This window comes from Vulpes lagopus, chromosome 8 (assembly GCF_018345385.1).
Source record: "Vulpes lagopus strain Blue_001 chromosome 8, ASM1834538v1, whole genome shotgun sequence".
Lineage (NCBI taxonomy): Eukaryota > Metazoa > Chordata > Mammalia > Carnivora > Canidae > Vulpes > Vulpes lagopus.
In genome coordinates this window covers 30,991,622-31,014,566 of record NC_054831.1, presented here as the reverse complement: position 1 = coordinate 31,014,566, position 22,945 = coordinate 30,991,622, and the positions used below count along the sequence as shown (strand labels likewise).

At 37.1% G+C, this 22,945-nt stretch overlaps 1 protein-coding gene across 1 annotated transcript in view; it reads right to left on the bottom strand.

Annotated features, from left to right (window-relative positions):
* Positions 1-21,077, bottom strand: part of NEK1 (NIMA related kinase 1) — a 234,607-nt gene extending 213,530 nt beyond the window's left edge. Inside the window, exons 1-5 of the mRNA XM_041767197.1 lie at positions 20,924-21,077; positions 20,497-20,620; positions 12,284-12,432; positions 11,772-11,868; positions 2,536-2,633 (exon numbers count right to left, since the gene is read on the bottom strand). Of these exons, the coding sequence (XP_041623131.1) occupies positions 2,536-2,633; positions 11,772-11,868; positions 12,284-12,400 (312 nt within the window). The 5' untranslated portion in view covers positions 12,401-12,432; positions 20,497-20,620; positions 20,924-21,077. The remainder of the gene's footprint in view (positions 1-2,535; positions 2,634-11,771; positions 11,869-12,283; positions 12,433-20,496; positions 20,621-20,923) is intronic.
* Between the last annotated feature and the right edge of the window lie 1,868 nt (positions 21,078-22,945).

Here is a 22,945-nt window from a genome sequence, read left to right as displayed (position 1 = left end):
TTCAATAAAGAAATGAATAAACAGAAGCTCAAGCAACGGAAGGTATTAGATAAATTCTAATAAAATATAGCACTTTGTACACTAACATACATTACTATTTGACTTCACCACAACAGTGAAGTTGGCTATGTGGTATGAACATCCCTATTAGCGAATGAATTAATAGTCTCAAAACAGTTCAGTCATTTGTGAACATAACAATTACCAAGCTGATAAGAAGGAACAATGATTCAAACCCAAGTTTTACCAGAAGTTCTGTACTAGATCTAGTAGGCTTGATTGTGGAAACAAGAAATACATAAAGTGAGAAATATGACATTACCCAATTCAATACTACTAAACCAAAATATAACTCAAGATCCAGAACCTTACCATATTATCAAATTATTGCCAACAAGCTAAAAGTCCCCATCTACACAGTGTTATCAATCGATTAGTTATGCCTACTTATAGACATAGTTTTCCTAAGTATCCTGAGAGGACATTAGTGAAAACTGTGATCTCTGTTGTAAATTATAACCTTGTTGGGGAAAAAATTCTGATGTGAAATTATTCAGCACACATTACTGCACAATGCAGTGAAAGTGTAGACTTGAGTAAATACCAATGGAGCATTATATAGCAGAAGCAACAAATGCACAGAAAGCAAAACAGATGGATCACAAACAGTACCAGGAGAAAAGCAGAACTAACTGAGATATAACACAACAGGTATGCATTCAAAAATACAAGACAATGATAGCCATTTTGTAAAAATACAGAGATATTATTAAAGACATTAAAATAGCTGCCTATGGAGGAAAATGAAAAGGAAATGGAATATGAAGGTAAAAGCGAAAACAAAAAAGCATAGGCTTTGCTAGAGTAAGATATAATGAAGCTATTAAAACTAATATAACTGATCTATGCGGACAGACATGTGACAATAATCAAGATAATTTTTTAAGTGAAAGCTGCATTTTTCTCTTATAAATAACATTTTTCTTACTTTCTAAATTTTTTGAGTATAGTTGACAGAGTGTTACATTAGTTTCAGATGTACAACATAGTGTTTTGGATTGTACATTATGCTATGTTCACAAGTATAGCTATCATTTGTCTCCATACACTGCTATTACAGTATCACAGACTATTCCGTGCCTTTTATTCCAATGACTTACTCATTCTACAAATGGAAGCCTGTATCTCTCTCTTACTGCTCTTCACTCATTTTGGCCTACTCTCTCTCCACCCTTCCCCATATAACCATCAGTTTGTTCTATTCATAGGTTTGATTACTCAAACCTATAAGGTAGACTATATATACTACCCTACCTATAGAGTAGACTATATATATTATATCCCATTTCAGAATATGTGTGTCTTGATGTATATATATAAGTACATGTACAAGTATTAAAAAGAAAGTCTAGAAGAATGCACCGAACTGAAAAACAATAATAATCTTCAGGGATAGAAGAGTGGGCAGAGAATTATTTCCATTTCTGAACCTTTCAAAAATTTTACAATTTAAGTTTTTAAACAAATATTTAAATTTTAGAGTTAGACAGAAGCAGGTTCAAATGCAGACTATGTGATTTGGGGCAAGCTACTTAACCTCTGTTAATTTCTTATCTATTAAATAAAGAAAATTATACTAATTCATGGAGATTATAAACTTTAAGAGAGACAACAAACACAACACTCCTAGCACAGTGCTTCCCCCATTCCCTTACGTAAAATTAGGAATGGGTGATAATGAGAAATCCAATAGAAATTTAGAGAAGGAAAAGATCCTGGAAGATTAGAGTGGTTATGGAAAATCAAAGGGAAGGCTGGGACTTTAGCTGAGCTGTAAAAAAAACAAAGTTGGTGGAAAATTAGTAAGAGAGTTGGGAGGAAAATGTTACCAAATAAGAGAAATAATAGAATAAATACATAGGAAGAAGAATGAGATGTATAAATATGTATCTCTAACACAAACAGCACCTAACACAAAATGAACGCTCAATGACTATCTGTTAAATAAACAGAAACAGGTGCACATGAGGCAATACTAGAAAAAAATGAGACTGCTTAGGTAGGATATGGTCATATATTAGAGAGCCTTGAGGTCAAAACAGAGATTTGATTTAATGCAGTTACCAGTGCAAAGCTTCCAGAGCTGGAATTACCTAGGAAAGCCATATTTTAGGGAAATATGGTCTGACAGCAGAAAGCCAGATAGAATATAGGATAGTTAACTAGTTATAATGGATAATTAAGTTATATACACATATATGTATTTATACACACAAAGGATATAACATATATTACAAATATAATATCATTACAGACAAGAAATGAGATGGGGAAATCACTAAGGTAGAAGCTAATTAGAACAGAAATGTGAAAAAAAATAAAAAACAAAACAAAACAGAAATGTGACTGATAGGATACCAAAGGGTCCTAGTAATTACAATTAAGAATTTGTAGTTACAAATAAATACATATATAAACCTTGAATTGCTTCTGAATAACACAGAATAAGACTCAATCTCCTACATGCTAACTCACCTGATCCTCTTGAAACAAAATGCCTTTCTGAGCATTAATTCGTTTAAACAGATCACCTCCTTCACAGTAATCCATCACGATGTAGAGAGAGCCATTTTCTACAAAATATAAATATTACATTTTTTAGAACATATGTCAAAAGCATAAAGTAAAAGTATTTAAGGAATCAGAGTGCAAAATCAAGGTATACTGTTCATATAGATTATACAATAACCTGCGTTAACAGGTAGCTCTATTGTTGATTTTCTACTAAGAATACAGCAGCTTATAGAATAGCAGTATCCACATTGATCATACAGACAAAATGGAGACAAACTTGGTTTCATTTAAAGATATATTTCCTTAAACAGCATCTATAAAAACGTTTTCCACCAATTTGTCAGAGATGGGTTATAACTTAGTTTTCAATTAACCATTACTTTTCAGCTTTGTTTCATTCTCTTAATTACTTATTAAACAAATAATAGATGTTGCAGTGACCTCTGAGGATTTAACAGTGACTAAGATTGTACACTCCTGGAGCTTTCTTTTACTTCTATTTTTAAAAATTGTAATAATCTGTGAATAACATAAATAGGGCAACACTTTATTCCCCTTTTTGTCTCAGTCCACAGAGGGAGTCTTCTGTGACTCTTCCCATGGGTAGACAGGACTAGAAAAGAACTTTTCATATTTCCCTCCACCTTTATTGTTATATAAGACTAACACTACGCTTATTCTGCATAAATTAGGAAGAGGTATCACTTCTAACATTTACTAAACCACTACTTACTACTTACCACTTAATTACTAGTGAGACAACTGCAATTCAAAGAACAGTCTTCACTTCCCTTACTACTCTGTGCTTATAACCTTACTTCCATCTGTACTTGTTTCTTGCACCTTGTGGTAGTGTTTTTGTTACCTGTAGGCTTATATCCGCTTTTTGATAAACAGCTTCTAATGTGTCATGGATTGAAAATCCATATGACTGAGCTAACAGATTCTGTATAACTCGTGGGCACATCTAAGATCCCTGGGTGGTGCAGCGGTTTAGCGCCTGCCTTTGGCCTGGGGCGCGATCCTGGAGACCCGGGATCGAATCCCACATTGGGCTCCCGGTGCATGGAGCCTGCTTCTCCCTCTGCCTGTGTCTCTGCCTCTCTCTCTCTCTCTCTGTGACTATCATAAGTAAATAAAAAATAAATAAAAAAATAAAGAAGATGGTAGAGTAGGAGGATCCTCGCTTCATCTCCTCCCACGGATACAATTAGATAACAGTGTAAATGACCCGGAAAACGACTGGAAGACTCCACAGCTAAATGTAGGGAACAGGGCACGTGGAAGAGGGTAGGAAGGGTGGAGATGCGTCAGGAGCTAAATGGACCCATGGGATTATCTGCAGGAGGGACACCCATGCTATGGAGGGGAAAGAAACAGACCCTAACCCCAGGCCCTGGGAACCTGCACAGGGAAGATGAATGCCTATAACATTTGGCTTTAAAAACAAGAGGGACATAATTTCATGAGTTCTTATAATCAGCAGGGCTTAACATTAAAAATCAGCATCCTGAAAAAAAAAAAAAAATCAGCATCCTGGGTTTTGGGGGAGACTGGGAGAGTAATAGCAAACTGTCCCCACCCTTAAAGAGACAACAAAACAAAAAGCTCAGCAGAAATGCAGCACAGAAGCAGCACTTTGAAAAATCCTGGGGCATAAGGGAGGGGGAGTAGTTTACCAATCTCAGAGTGTGCTTGCAGGGGGGGGGCAGGGAGGTTGGGAGACCTCTCAGAGCAGAACTGGTAGGCTGCATCTTCAAGAACCAGTGCAGTCAACATTCTCCACCTAGCTTGCTAACAACACATCCTGCCCACGTTGTAGTGGCACATCCCCTCAAGCCAGGCCTTCTTCCAGGTCTCCTCCAACAGCAGAGCCACACAAATCTTGCTAACACCCTGCACCCTGTACCCACATTCTCCTGCAGACCTACCCCTTCCTATATGTCCCTGGCTAGAGCCCATTCAAAGCAAAACTGTAAGCCTGGCAGGTTGAAAGCAGTCCCAAGAGGGGCTAGCAACCCTTCAAAGAGATTCACGCCCAAGAGACAGGGAAAGACAACTACACACATCAGACTCTTTGTGCCCCAAGAGTCGGCTGGAGAGACACCTGATCTGACCAAGCCCTGCTCACTAAGGAAAGGTTCTCAGGAGAACACAAGGGACAGCACACTGCATTCTGGTGTTCCTGCATCGCTAGTAAATGCAAGGTCTGACTCAACTCAAACCCAAGGTGGCCCCAGACCGGCCTACCAACAACACAGGGACCAAACCCTGCCAACAGTAGGCAAAGAGAAGCACTGCAGAAATTGAATTTAAAACAAAAGCAGCTCTGCCACAACAGTATGATATATATATCACTTAGGAGACACCCTGAAATGTCAGGTTCTGGTGAACAGGGGACATTGCACTGCATGGCACTACAAGAACTCTTCTTCATAGGCCACTACTTTCAAGAGCCAAAAAAGTAGCTGACTTCCCTAACATAACAGAAACAGACATAGAGAGAAAATATGAGGAGTCACAGGAATACATCCTCAGTGAACACTCAGAACAAAAATCACTGCAAGAGACCTAAACAAACACAGATAAGTAATTTGCCTGACAGAATTTAAAATAATAATCATAGAGATATTCACTGGACTTGAGAAAAGAGTAGAGGATCTCAGTGAGACTCAATATATAAATAGAAAACAAAAAAGAATCAATCAAAGATGAAAAACTCAGTAACTTAAATTAAAAAAATACCCTAGGGCAGCCTGGGTAGCCCAGCGGTTTGGCGCCGCCTTCAGCCCAGGGCGTGATCCTCAAGACCGAGGATCGAGTCCCACGTCGGGCTCCCTGCATGGGGCCTGCTTCTCCCTCTGCCTGTGTCTCTGCCTCTCTCTCTGTGTCTCTCATGAATAAATAAATAAAATCTTAAAAAAAAATACCCTAGATGTTGTGGGTCTGGGTGGCTCAGTTGGTTGATTGTCTAATGCTTGGTTTCAGCTCAGGTCATGATCTCATGGGTCATGAGACTGAGCCCCGCATCAGCTCTCCACTCAGCAGGTAGTCTGCTTTAAGATTCTCTCCTTCTGCCCCTCCCCACACTGGTGCACACAAATGCTCTAAAATAAAGAAATCTTTGAAAAAAAAAATACACTAGATGTAATAAATAGTAGACTAGAGGAAGCTGAAGAATGGATCAGTGACTAGGAGTAATGGAAAGCAATCAAACAGAACAGGAGAAAGGAAAAATAATAAAAGATGGACACATCTTTTGTGTCAGTGACACAATCAATCAAGGATAATTAATAATTCACGTTATAAGGATCCTAGATGGAGAAGAGAGAGACACAGTACCAGAAAATGTATGTGAAGATAAAATATCTGCAAATTTCCCTCAACTGGCAAAGGAAACAGAAATCCAGATCCAGGGAGTACAAAGAGCCCCCAACAAAATCAACATAAGAAGGTCTACCCCACAACACATAATTAAAATGGCAAAAAGTAGTGATAAGGAGAAACGTTACAAAACAGCAAGATAGGGATCCCTGGGTGGCGCAGCGGTTTGGCGCCTGCCTTTGGCCCGGGGCGCGATCCTGGAGACCCAGGATCGAATCCCACATCAGGCTCCCGGTGCATGGAGCCTGCTTCTCCCTCTGCCTGTGTCTCTGCCTCTCTCTCTCTCTCTCTCTCTCTCTCTCTGACTATCATAAATAAAAAAAAATTAAAAAAAAAAACAGCGAGATAAGGGGCGCCTGGGTGGCTCTGATGGTTGAGTGTCTGACTCTTGGTTTCAGCTCAGGTTGTGATGTCATAGATGGTGGGAGATCCAACGCTGTATCAACTCTGTGCTCAGCAAGGAGTCTGCTTGAGGATTCTCTCCCCTGCCCCTACCCTACTACCATACATGTATGCTCACTCCAAAATAAAGAGACCTTTAAACAAACAAACAAACATGGGGCACTGAGTGGTGCAGTGGTTGAGCATCTGCTTTTGGTTCAAGTCATGGTCCTGGGATTGAGTCCTACATCAGGCTCTCTGCAGGGAGCCTGCTTCTCCACTGCCGATGTCCCTGACTCTCTCTCTGTGTCTCTCATGAATAAGTTAAATTAAAACTAAACAAAACAAAAACAGCAAGAGAAGACAATTACATAAAAGGGAAACCCCGTAAGACTATCAAGGCATTTTTCAGCAGGAACTTTGCAGGCTGGAGGGTATGACATAATGTATTCAAACTGCTGAAAGAAATCTGCAGCCAAGAATACTCCACCTAGGAAGCTATCATCAGAATAGAAGGACAGGGGCAGCCCGGGTGGCTCTGGTTTAGTGCTGCCTTCAGCCCAGGGCCTGATCCTGGAGAACTGGGATCGAGTTGCACATCAGTCTCCCTGCATGAAGCCTGCTTCTCCCTCTACCTGTGTCTCTGCGCCACCACCGCCCCCCCCTCTGTCTCACATGAATAAATGAATAAAGTCTTTAAAAAAAAAAAAAAAAGAAAAGAAAGGACAGATGGAGAGTTTCCTAGACAAACAAAAGTTAAAAGAATTCTTGACCACTAAACCAGCCCTACAAAACACATTAAAGGGTACTGAATGGAAAGACCTTAAGTGGGAGTAAGAAAAATAGGGAAGCACAAAAGCAGTAAAATAAGTATATGTGTAAAAATCAGTCAAGGGATTCAGAAAATTAAAAAAAAAAAAAGTAAAATGTGACACCATATATCTAAAATATGGGGGCGGGGGGAAGCGTAAAGAATGGGTTCAAACCTAAGTAACCATCAAGTTAAAACAGACTGCTAAATTGCATAGGATTTTATATATAAACCTAACTGTAACCACAAATCAAAAAACAGCAATGGATATGCAAATAAATAAATAAAATGAAAGGAATCCAAGTTTATCACTAAAGAAAGTCAAGAAATTATGAAAGAAGAGAACAAAGAAGAAAGGAAGACAGAAGAACCACAAAAACGACCACAAAATAAGCAAAAAAATGGCAGTAAGTACATACCTATCAATACTCTGACTGTAAATAGACTAAACAATCAAAAGACACAGGGTCATGGAATGGATAAAAAAAAGCAAGAACCATCTATATGCTGCCTACAAGAGATTCACTTAAGATAAGACTCACTTAGGACTCACTAAAGGCATATGCTGATTGAAAGCAAAAGGAGAGAAAAGCATTTATCATTGAGAGGGAGGTGAAAAGAGAGCTGGGGTAGCAATATTTACATCAGACAAACTAGATTTTTATTTTATTTTATTTTATTTTTTAATTTTTATTTATTTATGATAGTCACACACACACACACAGAGAGAGAGAGAGAGAGAGAGAGAGAGAGAGAGGCAGAGGGAGAAGCAGGCTCCATGCACCGGGAGCCCGACGTGGGATTCGATCCTGGGTCTCCAGGATCGCGCCCTGGGCCAAAGGCAGGCGTCAAACCGCTGCGCCACCCAGGGATCCCGACAAACTAGATTTTTAAAACAAAGACTGTAACAAGAGACAAGATCACTATAAAATCATATAAGGAACAATCCAACAAGAAAACATAACAATTGTAAATATTTATGCACCCAACATGGAAGCTATCAAAGACAAAAAGAAAAGAAGCTAAAAACATGAAGTAGTCAAGAGTAATACAATAACAGTAGGGGACTATAACACTGCACTTACATCAATGGATAGATCATCCAAACAGAAAATAAAGATGGAAACAGTGGCTTTGAATGGTACATTGGACCAAATGGATCTAACAGAACAATTCATTCTAAAACAACAGAATACACATTCTTTTCAAGTGCACATAGAACACTCTCCAGAAACGATCATATATTAAGGCACAAAGCAAGTTTCAACAAATTCATCTTTTCTGACTATAATGATATGAAACTAGAAATCAATCACAAGAAAAAATCTGGAAAGAACAGATTTAACAGATACATGCAGGTTAAATACTAAGCAATGGATGAGTCAACCAAGAAATCAAAGAGAAAATCAAAACATACATGAAGACAAATGAAATTTAAAACACAATGGTCTAAAATCTTTGGGATGCAGCAAAAACTCCTCTAAAAGGGATTTATAGAAATAGAGGCCCACCTCCAGAAGCAAAAACAATCGCAAATAATCAACCTAATCTTTCACCTAAAGGAGCTAGGAAGAAAAGAACAAAACCCCAAACCAGAAGGAAAGAAGTAATAAAGATTAGAGCAGAAATAAAAAATATAGAAACTAAAAAAAGAAAAAAAACAACACAACGTATCAGTGAAACCAGGTGTTGGTGCTCTGAAAAGATCAACAAAATTGATAAAACTTTAGCCAGACTCATCAAGAAAAGAGACAAATAAAAAAATCAGAAATGAAAGAAGAGAAATAACAAAAAAATTATCTGCCAACAAATTGGACAATCTAGAAAAAATGGACAAATTCCCAGAAACACATAACTTCCCAAAACTGAATAAGGAAGAAAAAGAAAATCTGAACAGACCAAGTACAGCAATGAAACTGAATCAGTGATCAGAAAACAAAAGTCCAGGATGAGACAGCTTCACAGATGAATTCTACCAAACATTTAAAGAGTTAAAAATCTATTTTTCTCAACCTATTCCAAAAAACAGGAAAGGAAGGAAAGCTTCCAAATTCATTCTATGAGGTCAGCATTACCATGATACTAAAACCAGATAAAGATACAACAAAAAAAGAAAACTACAAGCTAATATCTCTGATGAACATAGATATAAAAATCCTCAAGTATTAGCAAACAGAAACCAACACTACATTAAGAAAACCATTCACTACAACCAAGTCGGATTTATTTCTGGGACACAGGATGGCTCAATATTTGCAAAATATTTATGATACATCATGTCAACAAGAGGACGTATAAAAATTATATGATCATTTCAATAAGTGCAGAAAAATCATTTCACAAAGTACAACATCCATTCATGATAAAAGCCCTCAACAAAGCAGGTCTAGGGAGAACATAACACACATAATAAAGGCTATATATGAAAAAACCATAGCTATCATCATATTCAATGGTGAAAAACAGAGAGCCTTTCTCCTTAAGGTCAAGAGCTAAACAGGATGTCCACCCTCACCACTTTCATTCAACATAGTACTGGAAGTCCTAGCCACAGCAATCACACAAGATAAAGGAATATAAGGCATCCAAATTGGAAAAGAAAAACATTCACTATCTGCAGATGACATGATCCTATAAATAGAAAACCCAAAAGACTCCACCAAAAAACTAGAACTGATAAATGAATTCAGTAAGGACTCAGAGGATACAAAATCAAAATACATAACTTTATCCATTGCATTTCTATACACTAATAATGAAGTAGCAGAAAGAGAAATTAAGAAAAACAATCCCACTTACAATTGTACCACAAACAATAAAGTATCTAGGAATAAACTTAACCAAAAAGGTAAAAGATCTGTACTCTGAAAACTATAAAACACTAATTGGGCACCTGAGTGGCACAGCTGGTTGAGTGCTGGACTATTGGTTTCAGCTCAGATTGTGATCTCAGGACTGTAAGATTGAGTCCCATGTCACACTTCATGATCAGCGGGAAGTCTACTTGAGATTCTCTCTCTCCCTCTTCCCCTGCTCACTCTCTCTCTCAAAATAAAGAAATCTTTTTTTAAAAAAAAGACAGTTATAAAACACTGATGAAAAAAAGTTGAAGATAGCACCAAAAAAAAATGGAAAGATATTCCATTAGAAGAACAAATTAGATTAGAAGAACAAATATTAAGACATCCATAACACCCAAATTAGAACAAATATTGCTAAAACGTCCATACCACCAAAGCAATCTACAGATTTAATGCAATCTCTATCAAAATACTAACAGTATTTTTCATAAAACTAGAACAAGCAATCCTAAAATTTGTATGAAACCACAAAAGACTTCAAATAGCCAAAGCAGTCTTAAAAAAGAACAGGGCTGCCTGGAAGGCTCAGGAGGTTAAGATCTGACTCTTGTTTCAGCTCAGGTCATGATTTCAAAGTTGTTGGATCAAGCCCCACATCTGGCTCCATGCTCAACATGGATTCTGCTTGTCCCTCTCCCTCTGCTCCTCCCCTGCACTTGCAGCCTCTCTTTTCAAAAAGGAAAAGAACAAAACTGGAGGTATCACAATCCCAGATTTCAAGATATACTACAAAGCTGTAGTAATCAAAACAGTATGGTACTGGCACAAAAACAGACATACATTATGGAACATAATTAAACATAATACATTAATGGAACAGAATAAAGAGGCTTATTAATGCTTCAAATATTTCTGAAATACAAGATACTGGTAACATGGTTAACTCTGGAAACACAAAACAGGTGGCTCAAAGATAGAAATAGAGAACAAACTTTTTCTTGATATATAACATTTGAATTTTGTACCAGATGCACATATCAAAACTAAATAAAACTATCAAAAGAAAAAAAAAGGTTGTGTGTGTATGTGTGTGAGAGACATGGATGGTTAAATAGGATCTGAGAAAGGGATGAAGAAACAATTCGAAGATAAAATGTTTAAGCTTTAGTACATAAACTGTAATGTTTTTTGCTCCTTATATATCTACTATTAATTTTGAGATAAATACTGCTTAAAATCTAAGGTTAACAAAAAAGTTTTTTTGCCACAAAGCAAGTACTAATCTGTTTTGTATCCCTTCAAACATTCAAACATCCAAGTGCCCACTATGTGCCAGGCACTTTGCACAAGATACTAAGGATACAGAAATATAAGACTCTACCATTATCACCAACGGGCTTACACAATAATGGAAAAACAGCTTCGAAACCCACAAATACCACCACCATAAAAAAATCCTTGAAATTGGGGCAAAAAGACTCTAAGTGGGAAAGCCTCCTTGCATGTTAGAAAATGACTATGAAAAAAAAAATAAATAAAATGACTATGAGTTTAACAAAAACACACTAATGAAGATGTGAACCACTAAGCAAAGCATGCATTTAGTTGGAATCCAAGAAATGACACTTCATTTACACAGTGCAGACTCTCCCATCAGTAACATTGGTATTACCCTAGAATCATGCTGATATACATTTGCACATGTATTGAGGAGGAAATAATATACTTTCCTTCCTGAAAATACATTATAAATAAGTAAAATACCCAAATGTTGTCACATGGCTTAGTTCTTTTGAACTCTATTGCAAAATTTATCTGACCTTCAAATGATTCTCTATACTGAACAATATTTGGATGCTTCATGTTTGCCAACACTGCAACTTCTCTTCTTGATTCCTCCCTTTCTTTATTGGACATCTTAAACGAGACAGAAAAAAATATTAAATTAAACCATCAATAAACAATCTAAAAGACCATCAATGAGAGTGGTTAAAAACAGTACCAATAAAGCACAGCTCAAATAACAAAATAAAGACTGAGTTGAATCCACAAGTAAAAACATTTAAAAATGTTCAAACTAGATTAACTTACAGAACAGTAGGTGTATTGTCTTTTTTTAAAACAGTTAAACACATAAACACAAGCAGATATCACAGGGAAAAATCTGAAAAGATATACAGACTATTCTAAAATTAGTGGTTCTCTTGGGGATTATGGCAGTCTTTTACTTTAGGTTACGTGTTGCTGGGTTGTTGTTGTTTTTATTCTCTAATGATGAGCACTATTGAAAGCAGGCTATGTGTTGAATAACCAAATGAAAAAATATACTTACTCTTGAGATGTTAATTTCTTTGATAACATATTGTCTGTCATCTTCTGTAGATTTAACAAGAATGGCTTTTCCAAATGAACCTTCTCCAATCTTCTGTAGTCTAACATACTTCTCCATGATTCTTTTTCTAAGGCATCTTAACAGATATACTAGAAATTAAAAAAAAAAAAAAAAGTTAACAGAGATGAAACATGTCTTCCTTAAAAATTACATGTTTAATTCAATTCTAATTCTTTAGTAATTTGCTTACTTAAAAAAAAAAGATATTTAAAATCTTTACTCGGGGCACCCCCAGTGGCTCAGCGGTTTAGCGCCGCCTACAGCCTAGGGCGCGATCCTGGAGACCCTGGATCGAGTCCCACCTCAGGCTCTCTATATGATGCCTGCTTCTCCCTCTGCCTGTGTCTCTGCCTCTCTCTCTCTCTCTCCTGTGTATTCTCATGAATAAATAAGATCTTAAAAAAAAAAAAGAAATCTCATTAAAAAAAATAAAAAATAAAAAAAATAAAAGCTTTACTCAAAGTTAAATGAACTTTATCTTTTTACTCATGTGACATATAACCATGAGCTAAAAAGAGAAAAATAGTGACATTTCAATTTTATAAGAACGCTTCAGAAAGTCAAATACTGTCTATACTTAATGTATATGGAACAAGAGATTAACGTTTTCCTATGTGAATTAATTAGCAGCATTACTCTATTATCCTCAATAAGAATCCATTTCCCAAAATTATCCAACTAATTGTCTTATTAGATATTTAAATTGTTTACATTGTTTGCTATTACAGAAGAACTTTAGATAAAAATTTTATGTACTTATTATCAGGAATAACTTTAGATAAATTTTTATGTAGTTATTATCAGGATTTCCTTAGGATAAATTATTTGTTCAAAGAATATGCACACGTTAAAATTCTGGAACACAGAGCTTAACTGCCTTACAGAAATGTCTACTAACTTATATTCTAACCAGCAGTGTATAAAAGTGCCTATTCTAGATATCCTTTTAACACTGGTTATTGTTATTTTTTAAAGATTTTATTTATTTATTCATGAGAGACACAGAGAGAGAGGGAGAGAGAGAGGCAGAGACATAGGCAGAGGGAGAAGCAGGCTCCATGCAGGGGGCCCCTTGCAGAACTTGGTCCCAAGACTCCAGGATCACAACCTGAGCTGAAAACACAGACGCTCAACCACTGAGCTACCTAAGCATCCCTAGTTATTATTTATTAAAATTTCAGAGAAGCCATATAGGATAGTAGCTAACAAGCACTAAAACTTTTCAGTCAGGAAGCCTGGATTTAAATCCCGACTTTACCACTTTTTTGTTATGTGACATTGGACAAGTTACTCAGCTTTATGTACCTCAGTTTGTTCATCTGTAAAATGTGGATAACAACAGTACACACTCATAGCACTGTTGGGAGGATTAATTTTAGTATTATACTGTAGAACAGCGCACAGCACAAAGTAAGCACTGTGTCACTATTTGTTGCTGTTGTTACTACATTTGACGGAGAAATGGTGTCTCGTTTTTATTTTCTTTTGCTTATCAATTAGAAAAATTCTTCCTGACTTATTGAACACTTGTATTTTTTTTCTTTTTTGAACTACTCATTCATGTTCTTTGTTCATTTTCTCATGGAATAGTCTTTTTATTAATTTGTAAAAGCCCTCTCTTTATGAGATGTTAGCCTTCCTCTGTCATAATACTTTTTCCTTATATGCTATCTGCCTTTCCTTATATGCTATCTGCCTTCCATTTTAAATATACAAATTTATTCTGATATTATTTTTATATTAATTACTAAACATGTTATTAGTCTTCATATTTCTGCTTTCTGTATCATAATTAGATCCTTACCATACCAAGGTATTTGATTAGGGTCATTAGTAACTTCAGCAATAGTTAATTTCAGGAGAGTGATAGGTGGGGACAGAAGCCAGAGTCCAAAAGCTAGTTAGTGAAAGCTTAAAAAAGTCAAAGGAGGAGGGAAAGAGAGAGTGATATGGTCACAAAACAATCTTTAGCACTACTTATTGGCAAGATTACCCCTTATCATGGAGATACATGAATTCACTATATTAATTTAAAACCAATAAATATTTAATTTACCTAACTTTCTCTTTTCTAGTTCCATTCATATCAAGCAGGCTTTCTACATATGATTCCCTTCTAGGAGAAAATGGGCTTGTCATGAAGGCCATATAAAATTTCTGTGACAGTTTACCATATCTCTTATTGTAATTAAACAAATCCATGTTCTCATTTCATCCATCAGTACTAGATTTAATTTTATTTTGCCTCTACAATGATCTGATCTCCTTAAATGACAAAATTTATTTTCAGGGCCTGTAAGACCAAGTCCAGAACCCAATCTCTGGTAAAATCAATGGGATAATTATTATAATTATGCCTTAGGAAATTTTATGGGAAACAGCCTTCTTCTACCTTAAAAAACAATATAACCATATTACATTTCAAAATTTTTGTAAGATAGGACAAGGCTTTTAGCAACTTAAAGAGAAATAAGAAATTAATGATTACAATAGCAATACAGCATCATCAGTAAGTTAAAGAAGTCATTCCAAACATACTCTCCTCTGAAATCCAAGTTTGGTCAACTGGCATAATGGCTATCTGGGCACCAGCCAGAATTTAATGATTTCTTCGGGACAGGAGTATATTACATTACCATGCTATTCAGAAAAAAAATATTGATATGAACTCATCTTAGAAAACTAAGTTTCATGAATCAAATTACATTAAATAATAACCATATAATGAGATTATTTCACAACCATCATTATTCTGTGACTGCTGCCAAGAAAAATAAACAAAATTAGTCAATCTGGCTCTGCCTCAAAATTTAGTTGCCAATTCCTTTCCAGGGACCACACTAACAAAACGGAAGCTCCAAGAGTCCCTAGTATTGCACTCTAGTGCCTACTACATTACAGATCACTGTGGCTCTGACAACATAGTATAGGAGATGTACTGCTCCTGATAGTGAAGAACGATGACTCTAATTGCCATCAAATGATGTCAAGGGCAGAAAGCTTTCTGAACAATAAGACTTGTGGTAGGGATGCCTGGGTGGCTCAGTAGTTGAGTGTAGTTGAGTGTCTCTGCCTTTTGGCTCGGGGCATGATCTCGGGCCTGGGGTTCAAGTCCCACATGGGGCTCCCTGCCTGTCTCTCTGTGTGTCTCTCATGAATAAATAAAATCTTAAAAAAAAAAAAAAGACTTGTGGTAAATGAGTTTCAGAGCAACTCACGACTCTCCCTTTCTGCAAAGTCTACACTAGACCACTGCAGTACACTGGAAGAAGCAAAGGGGAAAATATAGTGTCTTACACATATCAGTCTTACACAGTTCAGTGTCTTACACATATTTGACCAAGCTAGTTATTTCCTAGTCATGAGACTTCTCAGCTGAATTGCAATCCTTTTTTAAAAAAGTTTTTTAAAGATGTTATTTATTTATTTATTCATGAGAGACAGAGAGAGAGAGGCAGAGACACAGGCAGAGGGAGAAGCAGGCTCCACACAGAGAACTGGACGTGGGAATTGATACCAGAACTCTGGGATCACACCCCAAGCCAAAGGCAAACACTCAACTGCTGAGCCATCCAGGGGTCCCTGAATTACAATCCTAAAAGATTTTTCAAACCAATTAAAAATAGTGACAAAATGGACTATAGGCTTACACATACAAAATCATCCTAACATATAACTGAAGAAACATAGTAATCTTTTTCTAATTTTGCATTTCTAATAAACTGAAAATACAAATGTTTGTCCTTTCTATACTTTGGTTTCCAATATCAAATGAAAATCACATACCAACTTGATAGTATTAAGCTCTCTAGGAATTATATCAATTTAATATCTATAATGTTAAAGACATTCAAAGCATAAAATCAAAGACATTTTTGATATTTGACCTTTCAAAAGAGTTACATCATGTAAGATATAAAGAAATGGATTTGAAGAGAAAAGCTACACGACCAAAAAGCAAACCACCTCACTTCTCTGCACCTTGGTTCCTTCTTCTGAAAACACTAACAATTTAAACAGAATGCTACTTAAGGGTTCTACCAACTCTAATACCAACTCTTTCTCAATGCAAGAAAAAAAAAATAAGAGTAGATAAAAAAAATAGAAAACTTCAACATTGTATAGAATTGTACCATTACCCAGAAAGAGTAGGAATGATAAAGAGATAATGGCCAAAGCCTTTCCTTCAGGGAAATCAAAAGAAGATACAAAAGTAATTTCCTCAGCCTGTATCTTTAAAAAGTTAAAAAATAAACTGCAATTTAGAGTTAAATATATATCAAGCTGGACATACATATTTACCTCAACTTCTTCCCTAAACCTAACACAACCTTAAAGGGATCAAACAGGTAGAACAGGAAAGTAAGCAACAACAATAAATTTCTGGAAGCTGACAAAAGAACAAGCAGTAACTGACGTAGGAGACTAGGGAAAGCTGTACCGTAATCCAGCAGTGGCAAATAAGTCAAGTCCCACTAAAGAACTCAATAATTAGAAGAATAAGGTGCCTCTGAGAGTGAGGTAATATCAGAACAAAAACAGACTTGGTTGAAAGACTGTAATAAGCAGTTATACACAGTTGCCTCCTCCACCTCTCTCATTTAGGGGACCACCCTTCTCTCATGTTGGCAAAAAACTGAAGATGTCTCTAGGTTGGTGATACCAATACATATATATGACCTGGGAGATTAAGTGAAGGTCGACATAAAAAATGCTCCAGTCATGATGCTGTATGTAGCTCATTACCATACCACCCCACCTCCCAAAACAATAAAAAATACCGAGTAAATATTTTTAACTTGGTGATAACCACAGTGATATTTCAAATTGGTTGGGGGAAGTTAAATTTTAAAATAGTACTTAGACAACTAGGTAGTAATGTGGAAAAGAAAAACTTAAACCCATTTTCTTCTCTTTACATCAATACTAATTCTAGATAACTACTTAAATGTAAAAAACAAAAACAGGGCAGCCCCGGTGGTGCAGCGGTTTAGCACCTACTGCAACCCAGGGTGTGATCCTGGAGACCCGGGATCAAGTCCCACGTCGGGGTCTCTGCATGGAGCCTGCTTCTCCCTCTGCCTGTGTCTCTGCCCCTCTCTCTCTCTCTTTTTCTCTCTCTCTCTGTGTCTCTATGAATGAATGAATAAATAAACAAAACCCCCAAAACCATTATAGCAATAAAACATTAGAATGACTTTTATAATCTTAGAGTACAGTAGCTTAGTATGACACAAATCCCAAAAGCTTTAAAGGTATTAATACAACTACATAGAAATCATGTAAAAACGAGATGCCTGGGTGGCTTAGTCAGTTGTGTCCAACTCTTGATCTCGGCTCAGGTCTCAATATGTTAAGCCCTGCATTGGGCTTAACTCACAACCCTTAGTTTAAACCCCACATTGGGCCCAGTGTTGAGCCTATTTAAAAAAAAAAAAAAGTGTAGCAAAGGCTAGTATAAGTCAAAATTCAAACGACAAAAAGAATATACATATATTTGTATATATATTAGTTCATATCACCAAGGCCTTGTTTTTCTAATAAAACATTCCCACATATTCACAAGACAAAGAAACCAATCTAACGGAAAAAGAGACAAAGGATATGAAGTTACAAGTTAACAAAAAGGAATATAATTAACGTTAAAATGAGCAAAAGTACCAAATGATTGTAAAGAGAAATACAATTTAAAGGTACGGGATAAATTTTATGTATATTTTACCTCAATAAAAAAAGAGTACGAGACAGCATTTTCCACCCAACAGAATGGCAAAATTCAAAAAGTTTGTTACTGTATTATGTTGAAGAGAAGATAAGGAAACAGAATATGAGGAGAATACAAATTGATACAAATACTATGGAAAATAAAAGTTCATAGTATCTACCAAAATAATTAGTGCTCATTTTGATCTAGCAATTCTATTTTTAGGAATCTACCCTATAAATACTTCCAAATATATGAAAATGAAACATATACAAAGTTTTCCTCTGCAGCACTGTTTGAAATGGTAAAATGTAAATATCCATAAGCAAATAAAAAAAAGCAACATTTCTATTGATATGGATTAATTTCTAAGTATCAGAATTATAAATATGGCATACTATCGTTTTTGTGTTAAAAGGAAATATACATGTATATGCTTATACTTATTTACTTATATATGACTGTGCATACAAATATATGAAACCCCTACATGTGTACACACACATATAACTGCTTGTATATGTAATACCTCTGAAGGGATACACTATAAACTGGTACACTATTGGCTGCCTTCAGGGAAGAGAACCGAATGATTAAGAGGAAGATTTTTTTTTTAATCTTTTGTTCCTTCTGAATTTTAAGCTATATAAATATATTATTCATTCAAAACAAAACTTAAAAGCAATAAATGCTGACAGAAGAATGCTAGCTAAACCAATTTCTCCAGTTAAAATCCTTCAATAGCTCCCCATTTCCAAAGTTCTAACCCTGACCAAAGTTTTCCTATACAGTGTACTTTTCAACTATGTCAACTATGCTCCACAAAAATATCTTAGCCTCTAGTGTAATAGACATCTTTCCCCACAGTTAACTAAAAAATGTTTAAGCCACAATAAGCAATGCTTAACACAATAAAATCTGTGTACCAACTATAGAAAGTACCAGGGTATATGAATGAAAACTGTATCCCCTCCAATCTGAAACCTTAAGTCTCCAGTTGTTTCAGCCATTTGATGGACAAATTCTCCTGAAGGGAAACACTGGTAGAGGAATGTCAACAGATTTCAGAAGTGCTTATGGTACTGTCTGCAGCTACAATCCATATACATGGTTTTCCAAATATTAAGTAACATTTTAGATAGTGGGAGATGGACAATTTACCATCTTGGTGAGTCAAGACCCTGACTTCTTTCTTCTTATTCAAAGAAGCAGAAAGCAAAAATGGAATTCCTATCAGACTTTATTCAAAACATTTGTCTTTCTTCTACGTCTGTACAATTAACGGCTTCTGGAAACTACCAACGTGTAAATAACTTATAATCATGAAATGGTGTCATATCCACAATTTAGATTAGAAGGGAGAGATTAGGGACGCCTGGGTGGCTCAGTGGTTGAGCGTCTGCCTTCAGCCCAGGGCGTGATCCTGGAGACCCAGGATGGAATCCCACACTGGGCTCCCTGCATGGAGCCTGCTTCTCCCTCTGCCTGTGTCTGCCTCTCTCTCTCTCTCTCTCTCTCTCTCTGACTCCCATGAATAAATAAATAAAAATCTTACAAAAAAAGAAATAGAGGTAGAAAACCATTTTTTTAAAAAAGGAGAGATTAGAGTAAAATGTACTTGGAATACAATGTCATTGTATTAAAATGACCTCAAAAGAACTGTGGCCAAGTTCCATAACCCTTACTAAACTCCTAATGCTGACTCTTACTGTATAAAAACCTGTTTTCCCACAAGAGACTCCTTACCTTTCACCTAGAACAAAGAGCAATCTTACATGAAATAGATCTGTGGATTCTCTAATACCAAACAAATCTAAAGTAGAAACAAAGGACTGCTTCTCTGTGTATTTGGCTCCCCTCCATCATCTCTACAATACTGCTGCATCATAAGAAAAAGCTATTAGCATATATTGGATATTACTTTTAATCCTTCAGAAATACTTCTGATGTTACCATGGCAATAAAAAATGTCTGCTTCTTGGAGCTGGCGCTTAGAGAATAAAAATTAGACCTGCATAAAAAAAGTTATGAACTCTGAAAGTAGTAAAACTTTGTATGCCTTCCATACAAATTATGTAAAACTGAGATACATGATTATAAGCTAACCAGTTAATTGCTACTCATTTTTTATTAAACTGTATATGTAATTTAAAATCTAGGACAACATATATGCAAAGTAAGTGACTGCTTATCCATATCAAGATTTTTGTTATTATTTTAATTCCTTTATCACTGTAGCGTTTTAACTAATGTCTAAGGACTGCTTCGTAATACATATTGTTCTTCACAGGATTAACATTTTAATGAGACGGAAACTACTATTTTCTGTGCATTTAAACCGAGTAACCTGCAGGCTTTACATAAGCAGATCTCAGTCAGGTCTCCTCATTTCTAGTATGATTTTACTATTTTGCATATCACTGTTTAACTCACCACAAGTTTAACTCACCTCAACGACACCGGGCGTTAGTGGGAGTAACGGTAAGGACCAGTAAGCATCAGTCTAGGTGAAGCAGTCTTCCTGAAGCGGTTAGCGAGGCAGAGGCAGCACCCCGGATTCCGAGAATGACATCCTGGAAGAGAAAGAGTCTATCTAACCCGCCACAGGCCAGCCGAAGGAGGGCAACGAGACTCCAGACTTTGGCTGACCCCTCAGACTTGACTCCTTCCCGCCTCCGGCAACGCCCCGTGACACAGGTCCACACGCTCAGAGCCAAGAAACTGGTTTCCGAGCCGCTTGGAAACCGCGGGCGGCGGCAGGGGGAGTAGAGGGGGCGGGGGAGCGCCCGGGTTACCGCCCCTGCAACTTCACAGAGATGGTTGCCAGTGGCCTCAGGGGTGGGGGTGGGGAGATGGCACTGGGACTGGGAGGCTACCTGCCTGCCACGTCCTTTTGCCCCGCCACGCCGGCTCTGGACTCGGGGCTACGCGGGGAACTTCTCAGGACTCCCAGCTGAGGACCTGCACCCTCACGCCCTAAAACCCTAGAGTGAATGCAGTGGAAGGGGGAGCGGCCGGCGCGTCACTGGCGCGGGCGTGTGACGTAAGCGCGCGGAAGCCGGCGCGCATTGGGCGTGGCGTGGAAGGCGTGGCACGGAGGGGCAGGACCAAGGGGCGGAGCCAATGGGCGGAGGGGCGGGGCCAAGGCGCAACAGGTGGAACAGGATGCGGGAGACATATGAGTTGAAAAGAAGGGAGTAAAAAAAAAAAAAAAAAAGAAAAGAAGGGAGTAAAGGGGAGAGGAGGGCTGGAGGTCACTAACAGGCTGATTTTGAATAAAGTATTTTATAAATTGGTCCCACATGTACTACAGAGAGAACAGGATTTTTTTTTTAACGTGATGTCTGTTACTTAGGGATACCGCATTTTTAAAAGTAATTTAGTCTTTTTCCCAGTACATTTTTGGATGATTAGCAAGAAGGTATTTTTAAGTCTTGAAATTTTTTTGACTGTAATGTGGTTTTCTACCCATTTACATCCAATGTGTATGTAAATTACTTACCGGTATATTGAAAGATGGCAGGACTTTCAAAGATAGGGACAGGTTTTCTAGTAACAAGAGATTAAGTCTATTGTCCAGAATAGGCCTATGGCTAAGTTGCCTTACCTGGAGTACACCTGAAATACTGGAGAAGCCAAATTTGAAGCTGAAGGAGGATGGTAGCTTGTCTACTGCATAAGTTACACTCTAGGTTGTACCTGTTGTACATGTGATGTATGTAGGCCGGTGGAGAGTCCACAGATTTTGCCAGAAACCTCAAAGGTCAGATTCAGATCATTGCTTCAAAGAAATCTGCTTCCTTCTCTCTCATCCTGTCTCCAACACGCCAACACCCAAGACCTCTCTGATTTTTCCCAGTTTTTGGTTTAGCCATACTTTTAAGAAATTAAACAGAAAAGAAAAGAAAAGAAAAGAAAAGAAAAGAAAAGAAAAGAAAAGAAAAGAAAAGAAAAGAAAAGAAAAAGAACTTTATTACCAGCATAGAAATTGAAAGTTTTTGGCTTCTTTGCCAGAAGATGGCGCTGCAAGTCATCTAACCTGGCAAACTGGAGAAAATCTGCTTTGGTTTATTTCCACTTCACTCCCCACCCATGCAAAAGACTTGTTTCCCTCATTTTCCCACTTTCTCGTCTAGCCTCTTGTGACCCCGCCCACCCCCAGTTAGTAGGAATTTTGGTGCCTGAATGCACAATAACTCTATTTCTACCCACATCCCTTTGTACAGCAAAGCAACACAAGAACGTTGCCAACTGTCAATCTAAATTCTCTTTTGCTGCTTTCATGAAGAATGGCTAGTCAGAGACCTCCTTAGATAATTTTTTAAGCTCCTATCATAAATTGTTGGTGGGGATATGAACTGCTACAGTCTTTGTAGAAGGTATGCTAGGAATATGCATATCCTTCTGACTTCTTTTGCCAATTCTGTAAAATAGCACCATCCAACATGGCACTCCTGGGGTAGTAGAATTGCTGGGAGAAGGGAATGGCTTATACAACTTCCACTCATGGGTAATCTCTACCATTTGGTTCTGTGTATCTGCCAGGGTAGGAGCAAGACTAGTGAACAAGCACTTCTAGACCTGGTTGGATGGATAAGCTCTTACTACTGCTAGTTATTCTTTTTTTCCTTTCCCTGAGAGCTTAAAGATTTTGTTGGCTGGTTAGTGGGGAAAGAATAAAGCTAATTTGAGAATTGGTAGAGCTTTTGTTATTAATGTTTCAGCTCAATTCTAATCAAAAGAAACAATGATTTCCAGTACAAGAACCTGATTTTATTCACATAACTTTTTTTGCAATCCCTCCATATATTTCCTATATACTGAGGGCTTACTAATTTTTGTGTTTTTTCCAGTTTTATTAAAATGTTATGGACATACAGCACTATATATATGTTTAA